General features: G+C 35.8%; 1 protein-coding gene across 1 annotated transcript in view; it reads left to right on the plus strand.

Moving 5' to 3' along the window:
- LOC145660572 (transmembrane protein 145) overlaps positions 1-17,243 on the plus strand; it is a 45,422-nt gene that overhangs the window by 11,964 nt on the left and 16,215 nt on the right. Inside the window, exon 3 of the mRNA XM_081725804.1 lies at positions 11,340-11,573. Coding sequence (XP_081581930.1) covers positions 11,340-11,573 — 234 coding nt within the window. The remainder of the gene's footprint in view (positions 1-11,339; positions 11,574-17,243) is intronic.

Genomic DNA, 17,243 nt, shown 5'->3' on the forward strand with positions numbered 1-17,243 from the left:
AATTTGTGTAGGTATGTCGGTGCTCAACTATATTTGCGGAAATTTTTGTAAAAACACTTGATTTTTGTTTCTTATTATATAATCTGATTTTCTAACTATGCTGCGTTTGTCTAAATTCAATTTAGGGATCTTTTCTAGAAATAAAATGTGATTCATATACTAGTGTTTCCATTATCGACGAGACTTACGTAATATATTAACTTCTTTAATTGAATACTTGAGTTTACCTTTTGCTTTGGCAAGTCTGAAACTACTGATTTACGTATTTCGAGTCAGACAATTCTGTAATCCTCGTGTTAATATTTCTTGTCATCTCTATATATGCTCGATTTACCTCACAATCCACATCATAATTTTTATAACTTGTTAATATATATATATATATATAATGCAATTTTGAATCCATGTTTTTGTGCTATGTTGTGCAATCTGAACGAAAGTCCTGCTGATAAAAAGAGATCCTTTTGTCTTTATCATTCGTGTCTCTATTTTTATTTATTATTTTTATTTACATAGTGGTCATTCCATGCGAAATTATCATATATTAAATATAATGGTTGCCCGACCATCAGGATTTTTTAAAGATATTTTCACCAAAGGTTACTTTACTAATGACGTGCTGAGAAAGATTATCAAATTATTTTCGTCTGCCGCCATCTTGGATTAAGACTCATTTTTCTTCACTGCCGCGAGTAAAAATAAGGATTTGCAGTGTTGTAGAAAATTGGCTGCTGCACGGCTACTATTAAAGATGGAAAGCACTACCATATTTACACGATTCGAAGACGCTCTTTTCTGTCGATTTTTTTCCCTCCAAAATTAAGGCGTGTCTTAGATTCGAGTTAAGCAAATTTAGGCCAGATTAGATGGAGTTTTGCCAAAAATTGCTAATCCTGTTAGTCACCATTCTGTAAAGAATGTATATTTTGTGTGTATGTGGCCATCAAAAGTGGTAAAATTGGAAAAGATAATGATGCCGATGAGGAAACAGATGATGAACAGTAACATGTCAGTGTTGTTTTTGCGAGTGTGAGTGCAAAACAAGAAAATAAACAAGTTTAAATAATTGCCGAATAATTGTTTGTTTGTATATATATTGGTATAATATTCCAGCATAATATACATTACTGGTATAATATGATACCGATAATGGATTGCTAAAAACTGACGCAAGTGTGTGTTGTATCGTAATACATCAGGAAAAAGAAAAAAAGGACAGCAGGGGCACAGGAATATATCATAAATTTCTTTATTTTCCCATAACATTATTTGTTTTTTCATGTTCATTAATCTTTTTTTCGTTTTCGCCAAGGGTGCGTCTTACATAGGAGTTTTTTTTTTCTTTCTTCAGAAATTGGGGCGTCTTACATTTGAGGGCATCTTAGATTCGTGTAAATACGGTATCTTAAAGCAGAGATATTGATCTTTCATAAGACATACATATTGGCAGGATATGCTTTGATAAAATGGATTTTCAAGATATTTGAATGCAGCTTTCAAAAGTACAAAATTTGCCAATTTCGAAAGCCTGTAAAATCAATAGTACTCGAAACAGAGGAAGGGGTTTCTTGCTCATGACTAGAAGGGTTTTGAAAATGGTAAAATATAGCTCAAGTTGAAAGCTTTTCATACCATTTTTTTCCCTCCGATAATCAAAAACTTGAAAATTTTCAAATTGCGAGGTCAAATTTTTTAAAAGAGGGAGAGAAAAGAATTTGGAATTTTGGCCCTAGATACTCTTTGTAGTTCTGAATAGAAACTGTTAATTTCAATTTGTAGTTTGCACTGATGATCTCAATATTCTTAGATATAACAACTGTGAAAAAAATGAAGAGTACAATGTGACCCTATATCTGTATTTTATGTAATGAGAAATTAGTATGTAATCTTCAGTTTCACATAATTTTAAAAGAATCAATAACAAGATATAAGGCATAAGAGTTGCTGTTGAAAGTGTGTTAGGCAATGAAATAGTCAACAACATGTTTTAGACAATCAGTTCTTGTGATATTTATTTTTTTATATTTATCTTAACACATTTTAAATCATATACTATTTTTTTAAGTAGTTTAATAGCTTTAGTGAAAGTTATGTGCTTTTCTTTTGCATAATATGGTCTGTTCCGTCAGTAGCTGTGGTAAATTCACATAGTGGTGGAGCATCAAATATGTATTCAGTTTCATCCAAACAATATCGTTTGTTTGCAAAGTGAGGCTGGTGAATGGTTCAACTGGATTAAAAAAATTCACTTGAACATCACTTATTTTCTGAACTGAACGTAATTTACGTTAAATGATTGTTTTACTTATGAAAAAAAAATAAATGAGTCTTTTGGGATGTAGCAATGGTTATTACTTGTTCCATCAAACCTGTGATTTGGAGTAAAAGTTGAGATGCTCATGTTTTTTGTTGATCTAATCTGCAGTTACGAGAACAAAGTTAATTCCTTTGATGTTCTGTACACACAACTCAAACATGTCTAGAGGAGTAATGATTTGTAACTCGGTTGGTCGCTGAAGGCTTACCTTTGCAGTAAATCTCTTAATTTCCATCACAGGGACCCTTACTGTGACTTGTTGTAAAGGAATACCACTCGGCATCTACATCAAATTCGTCGTGCGTACACAAGCTACTTTTTCTACAGGGTGAGTCTAAAGTACCTTCTCTCATTGTGAAAACGAGTGTAGATAGCCGGAAGTGGCAATTGTATTGACACCTTAGGTCGAGGGGGAACCTTTATGGTGCGTGTCAGGTGAACGGCCGTCATCTTGCTGTCTGCCATTTTGAATCTCACTCAAAAAGTTTAAGTTGGGAGATCATGTGGTATACGAGGCCTGTCTAAAAAGTATCCGACCTTAATTTTTTCCACGCAAAGTAGTGATTCTCAGGCGGCGCCACCGTGCACGGTGGAAGGAGGAACCTTAATGCACATGCTTGAATTTTTTCACCGCGTTCGCGTGTGCCAGTCGTGAGCTGGTGGTCGCGAAGTGAGGTGCTGTTGGTAGTGTTCGTCGGATTTAGTGTTTCTCGCAAGATGACTGAACGAATTGAGCAAAGATACTGCATGAAATTCTGTCAAAGGCTGGGTGATTCTCAAAGCCAAACAATTCTTAAGATTCAGCAGGTGTTTGGAGAAGATGCGATGGGTGTAACACAAATTAAACAATGGTTCAACCGATTCAAAGATGGCCGCACATCAGTCGAGAGTGAGCAGCGTAGCGGCAGGCCCCAAACTGCTCGGAATGCAGCTGTTGTTGAGCGGGTGCGAAATTTGGTGATGGCAGATCGCCGTTTGACAGTGCGGGAGATTACAGAAGATGTTGGAGTGAGTAAAGATTCTGCACATGCAATTTTGCGTGACGATTTGAACATGAAACGAGTGGCTGCTAAATTTGTACCCAAGTTGTTGTCTCAGGAACAAAAAGACACCCGTTTTGACGTTGCACAGGACCTTCTGGACACCACCAACACTGATCCTGGGTATCTGAATTCCGTGATAACTGGAGATGAGTCATGGGTGTACGGGTACGACCCAGAAACAAAACAACAACAATCGTCTCAGTGGAAGCATCCCGATTCTCCAAGGCCGAAGAAACCGCGGCAGGTGCGAAGCAAAATCAAGGTGTTGCTGACTGTTTTCTTCGATGCCCGTGGAATTGTGCATCACGAGTACGCACCGGAAGGACAAACAGTGACAAAGGAGTACTATCAAGATGTTCTCAGGCGACTCCGTGACGCAGTCCGGCGCAAAAGACCAAACATGGAATTACAACCGTTCGCCAACCTCCCTACTCTCCAGACCTGGCTCCTTGTGACTTCTGGTTGTTTCCAAAATTGAAGACGCCTCTGAAGGGATCCCGTTTTGAGAGTAGAGAAAACAATGCGGAACACGACGACGGAGCTGAACAACATTCCAAAAGAAGACTTCCAGCGGTGTTTCCAGCAGTGGAAGGATCGGTGGGCTAAATGTGTGGAAGCACAAGGGGCCTGCTTTGAAGGGGATTAGGGTCCCAAATCTGTCAGGTATTCGCAACTATTTTTCTGGCCAAAGGTCGGATACTTTTTAGACAGCCCTCGTATGTGAAACAGAACTAGAATTTTAAAAGAAACAGTGGTGTAGTCAGATTTAACATATCTGTAATAACTATGAAGTTATAATCACATGCAACTCAGATTACCTGTTACAAAATGTGTTAAATGTGCTGGCCATGTTGACCAAGCATGTTGTGGAGCAAGTCTTCCAAGCTATATGAACACAGAGCAATGTCTCATGTGTGATTTGTGCATATGCGTTTTGTATTATTTGCTCCAGATGACCCAGACCTCTTATCTTTTTGCCATATGTCATTGCCTTTAGGTGACCCCACAGATAAAAGTCCAATAGTGATAAATCATGTGATCTGGCAGGCCATTTCACTGATCTATGCCTACGAATCCATCGATCAAGAAATTGTTCATCCAGATACTGACGAACTGGTAGTTCATAATGAGGTGGCACCCCATGTTGGTAAAATAAGGGAAAGCCGCCATCCAGGACTGACAGTGAAGGAATAATGAGTTGTCCTAACATATCCAAGTAATGCTCTGCAGTTAAGATGCCAGGGATAAGTTTTTCCCATATCCCTGCCTACACTATAATTTTCGCTGCACCAACCATTTTACACGGATCTGTCTGCTTGGGATTATCTGGAGACCAGTAGCGTAGATCCCTCTGTAACATAAAAATTTGCAATGCAAAGTTTGGATCTTGCCGCAATTGCTCCACTACGCACTCTCCGATCTAGGTCATCCTCAGAAAGATGCTGCTGCAGCTATATTTTTTAAGGATAACACTTACACATCGTTAATACATTGGAAACGGAGGTTTGGCTGACTTGGCATTCCAGTGATAATCCACTTGTGCTGCGCTATGGAACAAACAATGCGAGCACTGCTGTAGCTGTGCCTTCGTCAGTGGCAGTTCTGGGTCTACCTAATCGTGACCTGTCCCTTCGAACTTTGTCAGTTACTGTGCAACTACAATATGGGAAATAGCAACATCGAAGATGCCTTTCATTGAAATCACGAGCTCCATCACGGGCAGTTTTACCAGCCTACATCTTGACGATCTCAATGCGATCAGCTTTTGACTGATGAAATGGGAATAAGAGAGAAATTTGAGTTTCATGTTATTATAGTTATTACAGTTACGTTAAATCTTATTACACCATTGAATTTTTCTTAAAATTCTAGCCCTCTTTCATATATCACATGACCCACTTTCCACTTAAACTTTTTGAGCGATATTTAAGATGGTGGACAGCAAGATGGCAGCCGTTCATGTGACACATATTATAAAGGTTTTCTCCCGGCCTAACGTGTCTTTTCAATTACCAATCCCGGCTATCTACGTTAGCTTTCATTTTATAAGGGGTGGTAAATAACTTTTGACTTGCCCTCTATTCTTATTTGGTGCTATTGGTTCATCTGAAAACTTATAGATTTTTACATTTGGTGTTACTTCCCACATATGTGTACAATCAACTTTTGGAATGATAAACTACTGTTGTATTGTGTTGCAGGCAGTCAATTACAAAACAGAGATTTTTATTTCAAAGATTTTCAGTTACACTCCTAACGTAAATACGAAAAAGATGTATGATAACTTACGTATTCTTCCAGTGGTAAAAGTGTATTTCATCCTGGACAATACATATAAACATATATATATATTTTAGAGAAATCCCCAATCACAACACATTCCTCTGGCAATAAGTTTTCTTTGAGAGCCTGTAAATCGTGTATCAGTGCAAACTATAAAATAAATCCCACAATTTATGTTCAGAACTAGTAGGGAAATCTGACACCAAAATTTCATATTTCTTCCTGCTTCCCCTTTTGAAAAATTTAACCTTGAAATTTTTCAATTATTTTTTTTCTTTTCGGATTCAAAAATTGTCATTAAGGACTTTCAATTCGAGCTATATTTTACCATTTCTGAAAACCCTTCTAAGCATGAATTTTGCGCAGAAAAACCCACCCTGTAGTTTCAACTATTTTTGATAGTTGCATTCTTTATTTTGAAAATCCCTTTTACCAAAATATTATCATTTAAGATCAATATCTCTGTTTAAGGTAGTACAAATCGCAACCTCCTATTTTTCGTAGTAACCGGGCACCAGTCTGTTTTGTATACCACTGCAAACCCTTATTTTCACGCGCGACAATAAAGAGAAAGAGTAACTCCAAGATGGCGGTAAGGATTTACATAAACCCATGTATGTAAATCCAACAATTTGATAATCTTTCTCAGCATGTCATTAGTAAGGCAACTTTGGTGGAAATATTAAAAAAAAGAAAAAATACCTGATGGTCGAGCAATCCTTCCCCCTTCCTTCATAATCTGACATGAAATTACTTTGATGTACCTTTTTATGCTTGTTGCTTCCATTTATCTACCATATTCTTTATGTAGGCATTTTGGGCGCCTATTAATGAGCATATATATATATATATATAGTGGCGGATCCAAGGGGAGGGCTATAGGGGCTATAGCCCCCCCCTTGACGCTCAGGTTTACACTGGATAAAATGGGCTTCAATCTTGGTTTACACTGGATAAAACGGCAAACTATGATTTAGCCCCTCCCTTGATCATATCCTGGATCCGCCACTGTATATATATATATATATATATATATATATATATATATATATATATATATATATATATATATATATATATGTATAATATGTATGTCAAATCTGTTCTCGTTCTGTGACACTTCTTTGTAAATCTTATGTTTATCCATCCATCCATCCATCCATTTATTCCTTTAGAGTAAAATAAAATATGCCGATTTATTACTTACGTAGAAATTACAAACATTAAGTTTTCTGTAAATATTGATGTTAAATTTATGTCGAGTCTGCATCGTTATATTCAGGAAATGAAGTTACGGTCCAATACATGGCAAACGTTACTTTCGCGACTAAAAAGAGAACTTGATTCGACGTATTAGGTTGGTACGAATGATGCGAGGTGTAATTGGAATGTTTTAAGACTGGGCTATGGCAGTACTTACAGGCTATTGTGATGGATCTCCTTCAAAGTAGTCCCCTGCTGAATGAACACACCGATTCCAACGGCGTTTCCACTCCTGGAAGCATTCTTGAAAATTATTTTCCGTGATGGTGTTAAGCACTCTCTCGTATTTGTTTGAATGTCCTCAATTGAGTCAAATCTCTTTCCTTTCAATGACAATTTTAATTTAGGAAAGAGGTAGAAGTCGTCCGGGGACAAATCTGCGGAATACGGGGATAGCGGAAGCACAGGAATGTTGAATTTGGCAAAAAATTCCTGGATCGAGAACGCACAATGCGCTGGTGCATTGTCGTGGTGGAGAATCCAATTCTTTACTTTCCAGAAGGCAGGCCTTTTCCGCCGCACATTTTCGCGCAGACGCTGAAGGACACTTTTGTAGTATTCCTGGTTGACTCTCTGTCCCCTAGGGTCAAATTCATGATGCACGATACCCTTAGAATAAAAAAAATACATAAAAAAATAAAAAAATTCTTCACATTCGACCGACTTGGTCGCGCTTTCTTTGGTCTTGGTGAATCTGGGCTCTCCCGCTGAGAAGATTGGGCCTTTGTTTCTGGGTCATACCCATAAACCCATGATTCATCACCTGTTATTACCCTATTCAAGAAATCTGAATCCATTTCGGCTCGATTAAACAGTTCTTGGGACACTTCAAGTCTGTGTTGATTCTGCTCGTGTGACAACACTTTTAGAATGAATTTCACGGACACTCTACGCATGTTCAAATCATTAGTTAAAATTGACTGAACCACATAGAAATTTAAATTCAGGTCTTCAGCCATCTCCCTAATTGTAAGTCTACGGTTCGAGCGCACTAAATCGCCAACTTTTGTAATGTTTTCGTTAGTTTGTGATGTTGAAGGCCGGCCAGACCGGGGGTCATCCTCTACTGTCTCGCGGCCATCTTTGAATCTGTGAAACCAGATGAACACGTTTCACCGGCTCAGACATTTGTCTCCAAAAGCTGTTTTTAAGAGTTCGTAAGTCTCCGAAGCAGATTTCCCAATTTTAAAACAAAATTTCACATAAACGCGTTGTTCCAATTTTCATCCATTTTGCGCACTTAAAAATCCGCTAACACACGCACACACGCCCGCACTCAACTGGTTGCTACGCCGTACTGAATAAAGATATCTCGATGCATGTTTCAACATGTCTCAAGGATACACCAAGCCACCGCTTCCATGCTAATGGGCGATTATATTTACTCCTAATGAACAGTGTTGCCAGCTGTCTTAAAACTTTCCAATCACACCACGTATGTCCAATCCCAGGTGCATCATTTCGAAAGTCCCCAAAAATGAAAACTGTAACACCTGGTCAGTCAAAATAGCTGCCTTTTGCAAACATACTTTTGCTTCGATTGAATTACGTGGCATGCAGTCGGAAAATCTGAGAGATACTGGACTGAATGTTGTTATATCCTGATCGTTTAGGATGGTCTTTCTTCCCAAGGAAAGATAGAGATGCCCGATGAGGTGGTAGCTGGAAGAAATATCGGGGGAATACGATAGTTGAGAAAGGGTTAAATACTGCATCATGTACCTACACGGTCCTTTGCGCGACATGTGATCGCGAATTTTCATCTAATGTGAAGATACATAGTCTGTTGACCATTGCTGGATACCTGCGTAGAAGTTTGCAATGCATTTCAGGGAGTTCAGCACTGTAACGGTCCGCATCGATGGTTTCACCTCGCCTGTAAAAGGTTTGGTGGATTATTCTAACCATAGATTACCAGCAACATCTTTTGTGGGTGCAAAAGTGGTTTAGGAAACCATCTTGGACGTTGACTACTATCCAATCATTGTCTGACCATTTACAATTTTCATAGCAGATCTGAAGTGACAGTCCGATGGCGGAAACTTTCCTGGTCATTTCTTAAACACAGAGAACTTCACACCTCCAGACTTCAATTCTTGTTGGTCGGTGTCTGTTCTTGTGGCACACATGAATCCAACTTTTTCACCTTACCTGTTGCGCGGAGCCGCCGAACGACAGTGGTATAGTAAATGCATAACACTAACGCTAATGCGTAAATGCATAACTCATCTGCAATAACACTAACTCTTTTCTGAGGGTTTTACTTACACGGTGTTTTGTTGAGAAGCTCATTTGAACACGATATTGGTTGATATCCTAGGGGTCCAGTCTTCGGCGCGGAAACAGGTTCGATTCCCATTGAAAGCTCATGTGATTTGGATCCCACGTTAAGTTGCAAATCCACGCCTCATATGGTTATTCTGAAAGGGACGCCAAACTTCAAGCCAACTAATCAGTGGGGCTCATTTTGCAATGCTGTGTCTCTAAAACCAAATTTCACAAACCAGCGGCGAATAATGCGTTCATTCGCTATTCCTAGGTTAAATGCATTGCTAATGTTTTTGCAGTTCGCTAAGTAGAATGTCTCAGTTTTAATTCATAAAGAAGAATCACTCACAATTGTATGTTCTGTATGGCGAACTTACGTAGGACCCTGTCTCCTGACTTTCTGGATACTAGACTTGTACGGAGTTCGGGACGGTGGACGCGTGACCTTAGAGTCCATCCCCTTGTTCTGTTACTGAGGTGAGTTTCTCACCAGGCATTAGACATTTCATTAGCCTAATATTAAATGTGGTACCGCACTTTTTGAACATCATTTTGTATTCGAATTGAACATTCGAACATCATATATATAAAACAGAAAATAAGTAAGTTCTACCTGATTCAGACTTACTATGAAATATTAAAAAAATAAACTGCTTTCCTTGTTGAGAATATATCTTGAAGTGTTATCTAAATAATAATTTATACTTGTGTCTTTGTACTGCGTAACGAATGGCCTTAGAGTTCCACACGTAACATATGCACTTTTGATATAACTCAGGATAAAAATATTCAAGAAATAAAACAAAAAGAAATTTTTCTTTAATGTTCTACATGCTGCGGATTTTAGACAAAGAGGGACATGGACATTTTAAAATTATATTTGAAGGTGGATTTTCGAGATGTTTTATCCTTTGCTAAATTTGTTTTTCCAAGAGATGTTATTTGTTGACTATATAGAGTTAGACGTTAGAGGAAATCAAGTAGGGAGTCAAAGTAAATACCCATTCTAGCAATATAAAATAGCTCACTTGATTCTTTCATTAGAGTAGTTTTTGTCACAAAATAGCTTTTATCAAGTAGACCTTTGCATATACAAGGTTAACTCGTTTTAGACTTCCAAACTATGCTATATATAAGTGTCGAAAGCCTTGTAGTATGGCTATGTCTATCGACATATCGTCAAAAACGGTGAAAAATACAGAGAAACTATTTTTTGCGATCGATTCAGCGTTTAAAAACAGGCTCCATCTCCTTCGTTAACAGTCTATTCAAACCAAAAGTGACAGAAATCAACCGTTTCCGGTTTCAACATGAATCAACATAGAACAAAAACGGTAATAGATAACGACAGGCGGTTTTTTAATCGACTTAGCGTCTCAAGGAAACATACTATAATCACTCGTGACACTACCAGAACTGAAAGTGTTAGAAGTTTACTAGTCCTACCGGTTTCAATATTGATTTTACCGGATAAAGCAAAAACGGTAAAAGATATCGAGGAGCGGTTTTTAAAATAGATTTAGCGTCCCATGAATAGGTTGCATCTCCTCCATGAAACCAGAAGTAGTAAAAATCAACTATTTCTGGTTTTAATATTGATTGTAGTAGAACGAAAGCCAATAATATATAGTGACAAGAAGCTTTATAGAATCGATTCAATGTCCAGAAAGAATACCATCTCAACCTGTCACTTTACAAAAACTAGAAGTGCTAAACAGTTACTAGTGCTTCCGGTTGCAATGTTGATAGCTGCACAACCATTACGGTAATTGATAGATACAGGTATATTTTTTTGAAGGGGGGGGGGGGTCGATTAAGCGTGTTAAAAAAATATACTATCTACACCTGTAACTAATAAAGCTGAAAATGGTAGAAGTTTAGTAGTACTTCTGATTTCAATGTCTATTTCCATAGAACAAGAACAGTAAGTGATATCGAGAAGCGTATTTTAATCCACGCAAGAAGAGGTTCATCTCCTCCATTAAACCTCTATTCAAACCGGAAGTGGTAGGAAATTTCTGGAGCCTGAAGTTATTATTCTGTTTCAATATTAAGTTTGCATAATTTGGAAGTGTACTGTAGTCTCACAACTATGAAATGAAACTCACTTTTTTTTTCTTTTTTTAAATTTATTTTTCATTAATAATTTTCCTTTGTTTTTCTAGGACACAGTTGAGTTATACTTAGTGTTCTTTGGATTGTATTTGATACTAGTGCCAATGCAAATATATGCTGCTTTACGTCAGCGTCATCCTGTAACGAGACTCTTCCTAATCAGTTTGATCCTAGAGTTCTTGGCATTATTTTTCAATGTGACTCATGTGCTAGAATTTGCAGCAAATGGCGTTGGTATTGATGGCCTCGCTATAGCTGGAGATATTTTAGATATATTGTCAAGGGTAAGATTTTTTTCTTTCTTTAAATACTCCTTGTTGATTAATATTTCCTTATGCTTAAGTTGAGCTTCTATTTTTCTTGATACTTTGTATATTTAACTCATGGCAGCTCTTCTGTAGCCGCCGAACTGTGTGCAAGAGTACTAAGGAATCAGTGGTGGAGCTATAGAGGGCCTGGGAGCTGGCTTCCTACTCGAGAATTTTTCCTCCTTCCCAGTGACTGTCCCTTATCAGTAGTGGTTATGTTGTTACGAACTGAAATATTGGAAAAGAAAACTAGTACTGAGTGATAACTACTTTGTGCTATCGAATATTCGAAACTATTTTTTTTTAATGAAATCCAGCAGCAATAACGGATACCTAAAGTATAAACGTTTGAATCGACTACTAGGAAAAACAGTTTACTATAATGAGCGTTGGGTGTGTTAGTTATAAAACTATATGCTGATTTTTTTTTAAATAAATAAAACCTGAAAATTTTTGCATTTCGTTTAAATAAAGTAAATATAACGATCATTTTAAATTTTCCATTTGAAAAAAGAAAAAAAACTAATTTATATGTTATTGAATTCCATCACTACTTTAGTATCTGGAAAACCTAGCAAACTTTAAATCAGAATGGTGACCGGAATTCAAGTCCAGAACATCCCTAATACTGAACTAATAATCAGTCGATATATATACAACGTGTGTGTGTGTAGCGTCAAGCTATTTGTTCATTTTTCAAGATGTGCCAAACGCGAATACCCTCCTTGATATTTTTAGTGGCCCTTTCCTTTAAAAAATCCTACGAAGAGTACTGTGAGGAATTAGCCCACACAAACGGCAATGCGCTTCCGACTGTGTTCCACGATGAGGATCAGTGAAACGAAACAACAGTCATACGTGAAAATTGGAGTTCTCCGTGGCTTAGGAGCGTACAAGCATCATACAGAAATACGAAAGCGTTGGTTGAGAATGCAAATTTGGTGGAGGAATTTAAATGGTATAACCCGTGGATGTGATAAACTTATTTTAAAACCTTTTGATGATCCCTGATATTTAAAAAAAATCCTGCAAATTTGCTCTCTTTAAGTGTGCATACATATACGTTTGATAGAGCTGTTGGCTTTGTTCAACATTGTGCTGGACTCTGACACTTCTCCTAGTTTGGTAATAAAGAAAGAACTTCAACAATGCCTCTAAACTGGTGAAATCATAGCTAAATTTAACAATTACATCAGTGATGTAGTTATTCAGTTGGCATTGTCAGTGAAATCGGGAATTTCCCTTGGGGAAAAGCACACAGGACAGGCTGTAGAAGCAAGATTTAGTCGATATCTAGCGTTGGTGCGACGAACAATGAGTGCATGAAGTAGCTCGTAAATTGCGCCCTGCAAGTAGGCGCAGAAATTAAAATTATGTATGACAGTTATCAACGTAAAATTGTTTTATACGAGTTGAGTTGATTTTTAGTTTAACGTCCCTTTCAGCAGCGAGGCTATATGAGACGGGACCTACTGAGTAACGTGGAATTAAACCCTGGTCTCCCATGCCAAAGACTCGTACGCTAACCGCTTAGCCACGAAGGAACTCTGTTTTATATAAATAGTGGTGCAGCCTTAAAAATAAGTAATACCTCATCATCAATAATACTTAATCTAGCTATTCACAAAAAGAAGGAAGGTTTGAATTATGCTACGACGCAAAGTGGTACACCGATTAAATCGTCTCTTTCTAAAGGAACCCAGGAAAATCCATATACTGGTTATTTGGAAAAGTGGAATAAATAAGTATCATTAATGGAACAGTGATTATAAATCGGTCAACCGTATCTTCTGTGAGTAATATACAAGACTAATTCAACCCCTTGGGGTAAGAGAATGTTATGCACTTATGAGAAAACACGAATAAAAAATTTCAAGATTTGCTGCAGTTCGTAAATGTGACTGTTAGCAATCTTTATCGCGTGAAACTGTATTCCTGATGTATTGATAACTTAGTGTAACAATATGAAGCATGTGGGTTACTTCAGAGAAAATCAATAATTGTAAAATCGGAAGCCTCAACAGATATTCCAGATGTGGGTAATTACTATTATATTGCAGGAATAGTGAGGTATAACATTTTATTGCAGAAATAAAACAAGATTAAATGTGAGACGGAACAAGATATTTATTACTTCCTTACAAAAGTGAAAATATATAAAATTATCTAGTAAATAATAAATGAAAAAGAACACTAGTGAGTATTCATTAACTCTACAAAATCATAGGGTCATTCTATGTCAAATCACCTAATTTTAAAACATGACCGTGCTTTGTCTCAGATTCTCTTCAAAATTTTGTCATACATAAATACCAATGAAATCATGCTAAATTATTTTTTTTTCGATTTTTTGGATAAGAAATGGGCCGGGGAGATTTTTTTTGAAAAATGTAAATTTTCCTTCAATTTCACTTTTTGGCATTCAGCATCATGGATCTAAATTACCACAACTTCCTTATTTTGAAGTTATTGGGCTCATCCAGGTGTCAAATAAAAGCTTAATTTTTGCTCTTTCAGTAGATCTTAAGTAACCTTGCAAAAGGCTACACTGTCAAACCTTAATGGGCATACAAACAAATTTTAGGGTTTTTTACAAATTATGCCATTGCTCAAAAGTTACAACTTTGAAACTTTTTTTTGTACATTCACCTTAACACGTACATGGTATGGTTAAAAAATAAAAAAGGTGTTTTTTGTATTTTTGTAATTATTATTTTTTATGTACGGAATATACAGTTTTAAGTTTTGTTACAAATTTTGTCATTGCTTGTAAGTTACAACAATGAAACTTCTGAAACTTTTTAAATAGAATTATCTTAGCACATAAATGATATGATTAAAAACAAACAGGGTGCTTTTTGTATTTTTGTATTTTTTTATTTTACATGTACGAAAATATACAGTTTTAAGTTTTGTTACAAATTGTGTCATTGCCCATAAGTTACCACTATGACACTTTTGAAGCTTCTTTTTATAGAATCATTTTATCACATACATGATATGGTTAAAAAATAAAAAAAGGTGCTTTTGGTATTTTTGCAACTAATTATTATTATTATTATTATTATTATTATTATTATTATTATTATTATTATTATTATTATTATTATTATTATTATGTGTTTTAAATGTACAGAAATATACAGTTTTACTGTTGTCAACAGATTTTGCCTTTCCTTTGAAGTAGTGATGGCCAATTTCGTAATTTTTACTTCCCGGATTCCGGAAGGTAAAATCGAAAAAAATTCTGGATTCGGAAAAATTCCGGAAAGTGAAATTTCCGATTCCGGAAAATTTTGGCTATCCTTACTCTGAAGTGACAACTATCACACTTTAAAACTTTTTCAAATAATCATCTTGTACTTTAACTTGACTTTCAACTTTTTTTTTTTTTTAAAACAATTGTACCATGGCTTATAACTATCAAACTTTTGTAACTCTTTATAGGATTAGTTTGCATTTACTAGGTATGATTAAATAACAAAAAGGGATACCCTTTTTGTAATAATCTTGCGGTTTTGTGAATGGAAAATATAGGCCTAGCAATGTAAGGGGTTGAGTGATTATTACAAACCCTATCAAAGAAATAAGAAATAATAGACTAATGTACATAGATGAAAACAATAAACATACATACCAGTATTACTTCTTAAAATTACATAGATTTACGTACAAAATGTTGTGTCCTATATTTCACAGCTCATTCTTTTCATTGATGATATGATATCTTCTTTTAATTTTGCTTTCAGTTTCGTAAGTCCGGGCTGATTGGCTTGTAAGAGATGGAATAGGAACTTCCAAGATGATATTTTCAAAAGGTATCCGACAAAAGTCTTCATTTTCCGGCCAGTTGAATATAGAAGGCCCAGAGCGATTCATGAATTGCACTCACGTACAAAAATAATAATTACAAAAATACTAAAAGCATCCTTTTTAATTTTTTAACCATATCATGTATGTGCTAAGATGATCGTATAAAAAAAGGTTTCAAGAGTTTCACAATTGTAATTTACGAGCAATGACACAATTTGTAACAAAACTTAAAACTGTATATTTCCGTACATGTAAAATACCAAAAAAATATAATTACAAAAATACCAAAAACACCCTTTTTATTTTCTAACAATATCACGTACGTGCTAAGATGATTCTACTAAAAAAGTTTCAAAAGTTTCATAGTTGTAACTTACGAGCAATGGCACAATTTGTAACAAAACTTAAAACTGTATATTCCGTACATAAAAAATAATAATTACAAAAATACAAAAAACACCATCTTATTTTTTTAACCATACCATGTACGTGTTAAGGTTAATGTACAAAAAAAAAAAAAAAAGTTTCAAAAGCTTCATAGTTGTAACTTTTGAGCAATGGCACAATGTGTAAAAAGCCCTAAAATTTGTTTGTATGCCCATAAATGTTTGACAGTGTAGCCTTTTGTAAGGTTACTTAAGATCTACTGAAAGAGCAAAAATTAAGCTTTCATTTTTGACACCTAAAATAGCTCAATAACTTCAAAAACAAGGAAGTTATGATAATTTGGATTCATGATGCTGAATGCCAAAAAGTGAAATTGAAGCAAATTTCACATTTTTCAAAAATTTCTTCCCGGCCCATTTCTCATCCAAAAAATCGGAAAAAAAAAAATAATTTAGCATAATTTCATTGGTATTTATGTATGACAAAATTTTGAAGAGAATGTGAGACATTGAAGCACAGTGCTCTAGGTGCTTTGACATGGAATGACCCCATAATGTCTTACTTATTGTAGTTTTGATATGTATGAAAAACACTGGTAAATATGTACTTAACTCTATAAAATCAAAAGGTGTGTAGTTTATATTTGATCGGTGTGAAAACATCGGTGAATATATGCTAAACTCTGCAAAATCAGGATTCTGATCATTTTTGTATGAAAAGGAACGCAGGTGACTATGCACCTACTTACAAAATTAGAATATACTGTATTTTTTTTTTTTTTTTCCAATTCGGAACATCTTTGTCTTCATGACGTATTTAAAACTTGTAATTCGAGTCATTACAAGTTACTATATTTTTTATCCTCGGAAGCCAGCTGGCTATTGTTAATCTGTAAGAGGTTGATAAATTTCCGTCTCGACGAGAAATATACTATGTATGTTAATTTGCCCTTCTTACAAAAGTACTTTTAAAAGATTTAGAACTTTCCATAGTCATAGTGATTAGTCATATTCGTCTCTGCTTTACTATTATGCATGACCTCCTTTGCTACTATGTAGTTCCCCGACATCCCTATTGATATTCGCAGTATTGATGTGATCAGTATTACACACAACAATGGTCCTACTGTGCTTCTCAAAGATGTTCCAAAATGTTTATGGAGAACTTGGTGGAACTAAGACAGTTAATGTTTAATAGTGAATCAAGTGGGAGTTTGTGATGACGTAAGTGATAATACTTGTTTGTGTTTAGCGTTTTTGTCCATTGTCTATTAGGCTTTCTGACAATCATCATATAGTCTTTATGCTAGAAATGCGCAGTGCTTACGACATACATTTCCCGTCTCATTTATTTACATTTGTTAATCCTTTACATGCATTCGTAGAGTAGTACTATTCCTACTTTAAGATATAACTATAGTCGAAGTACGTCACTTCAAATCTTGCT

This window comes from Thermobia domestica, chromosome 9 (genome assembly GCF_964235325.1).
Source record: "Thermobia domestica chromosome 9, izTheDome1.hap1.1, whole genome shotgun sequence".
Classification (NCBI taxonomy): domain Eukaryota; kingdom Metazoa; phylum Arthropoda; class Insecta; order Zygentoma; family Lepismatidae; genus Thermobia; species Thermobia domestica.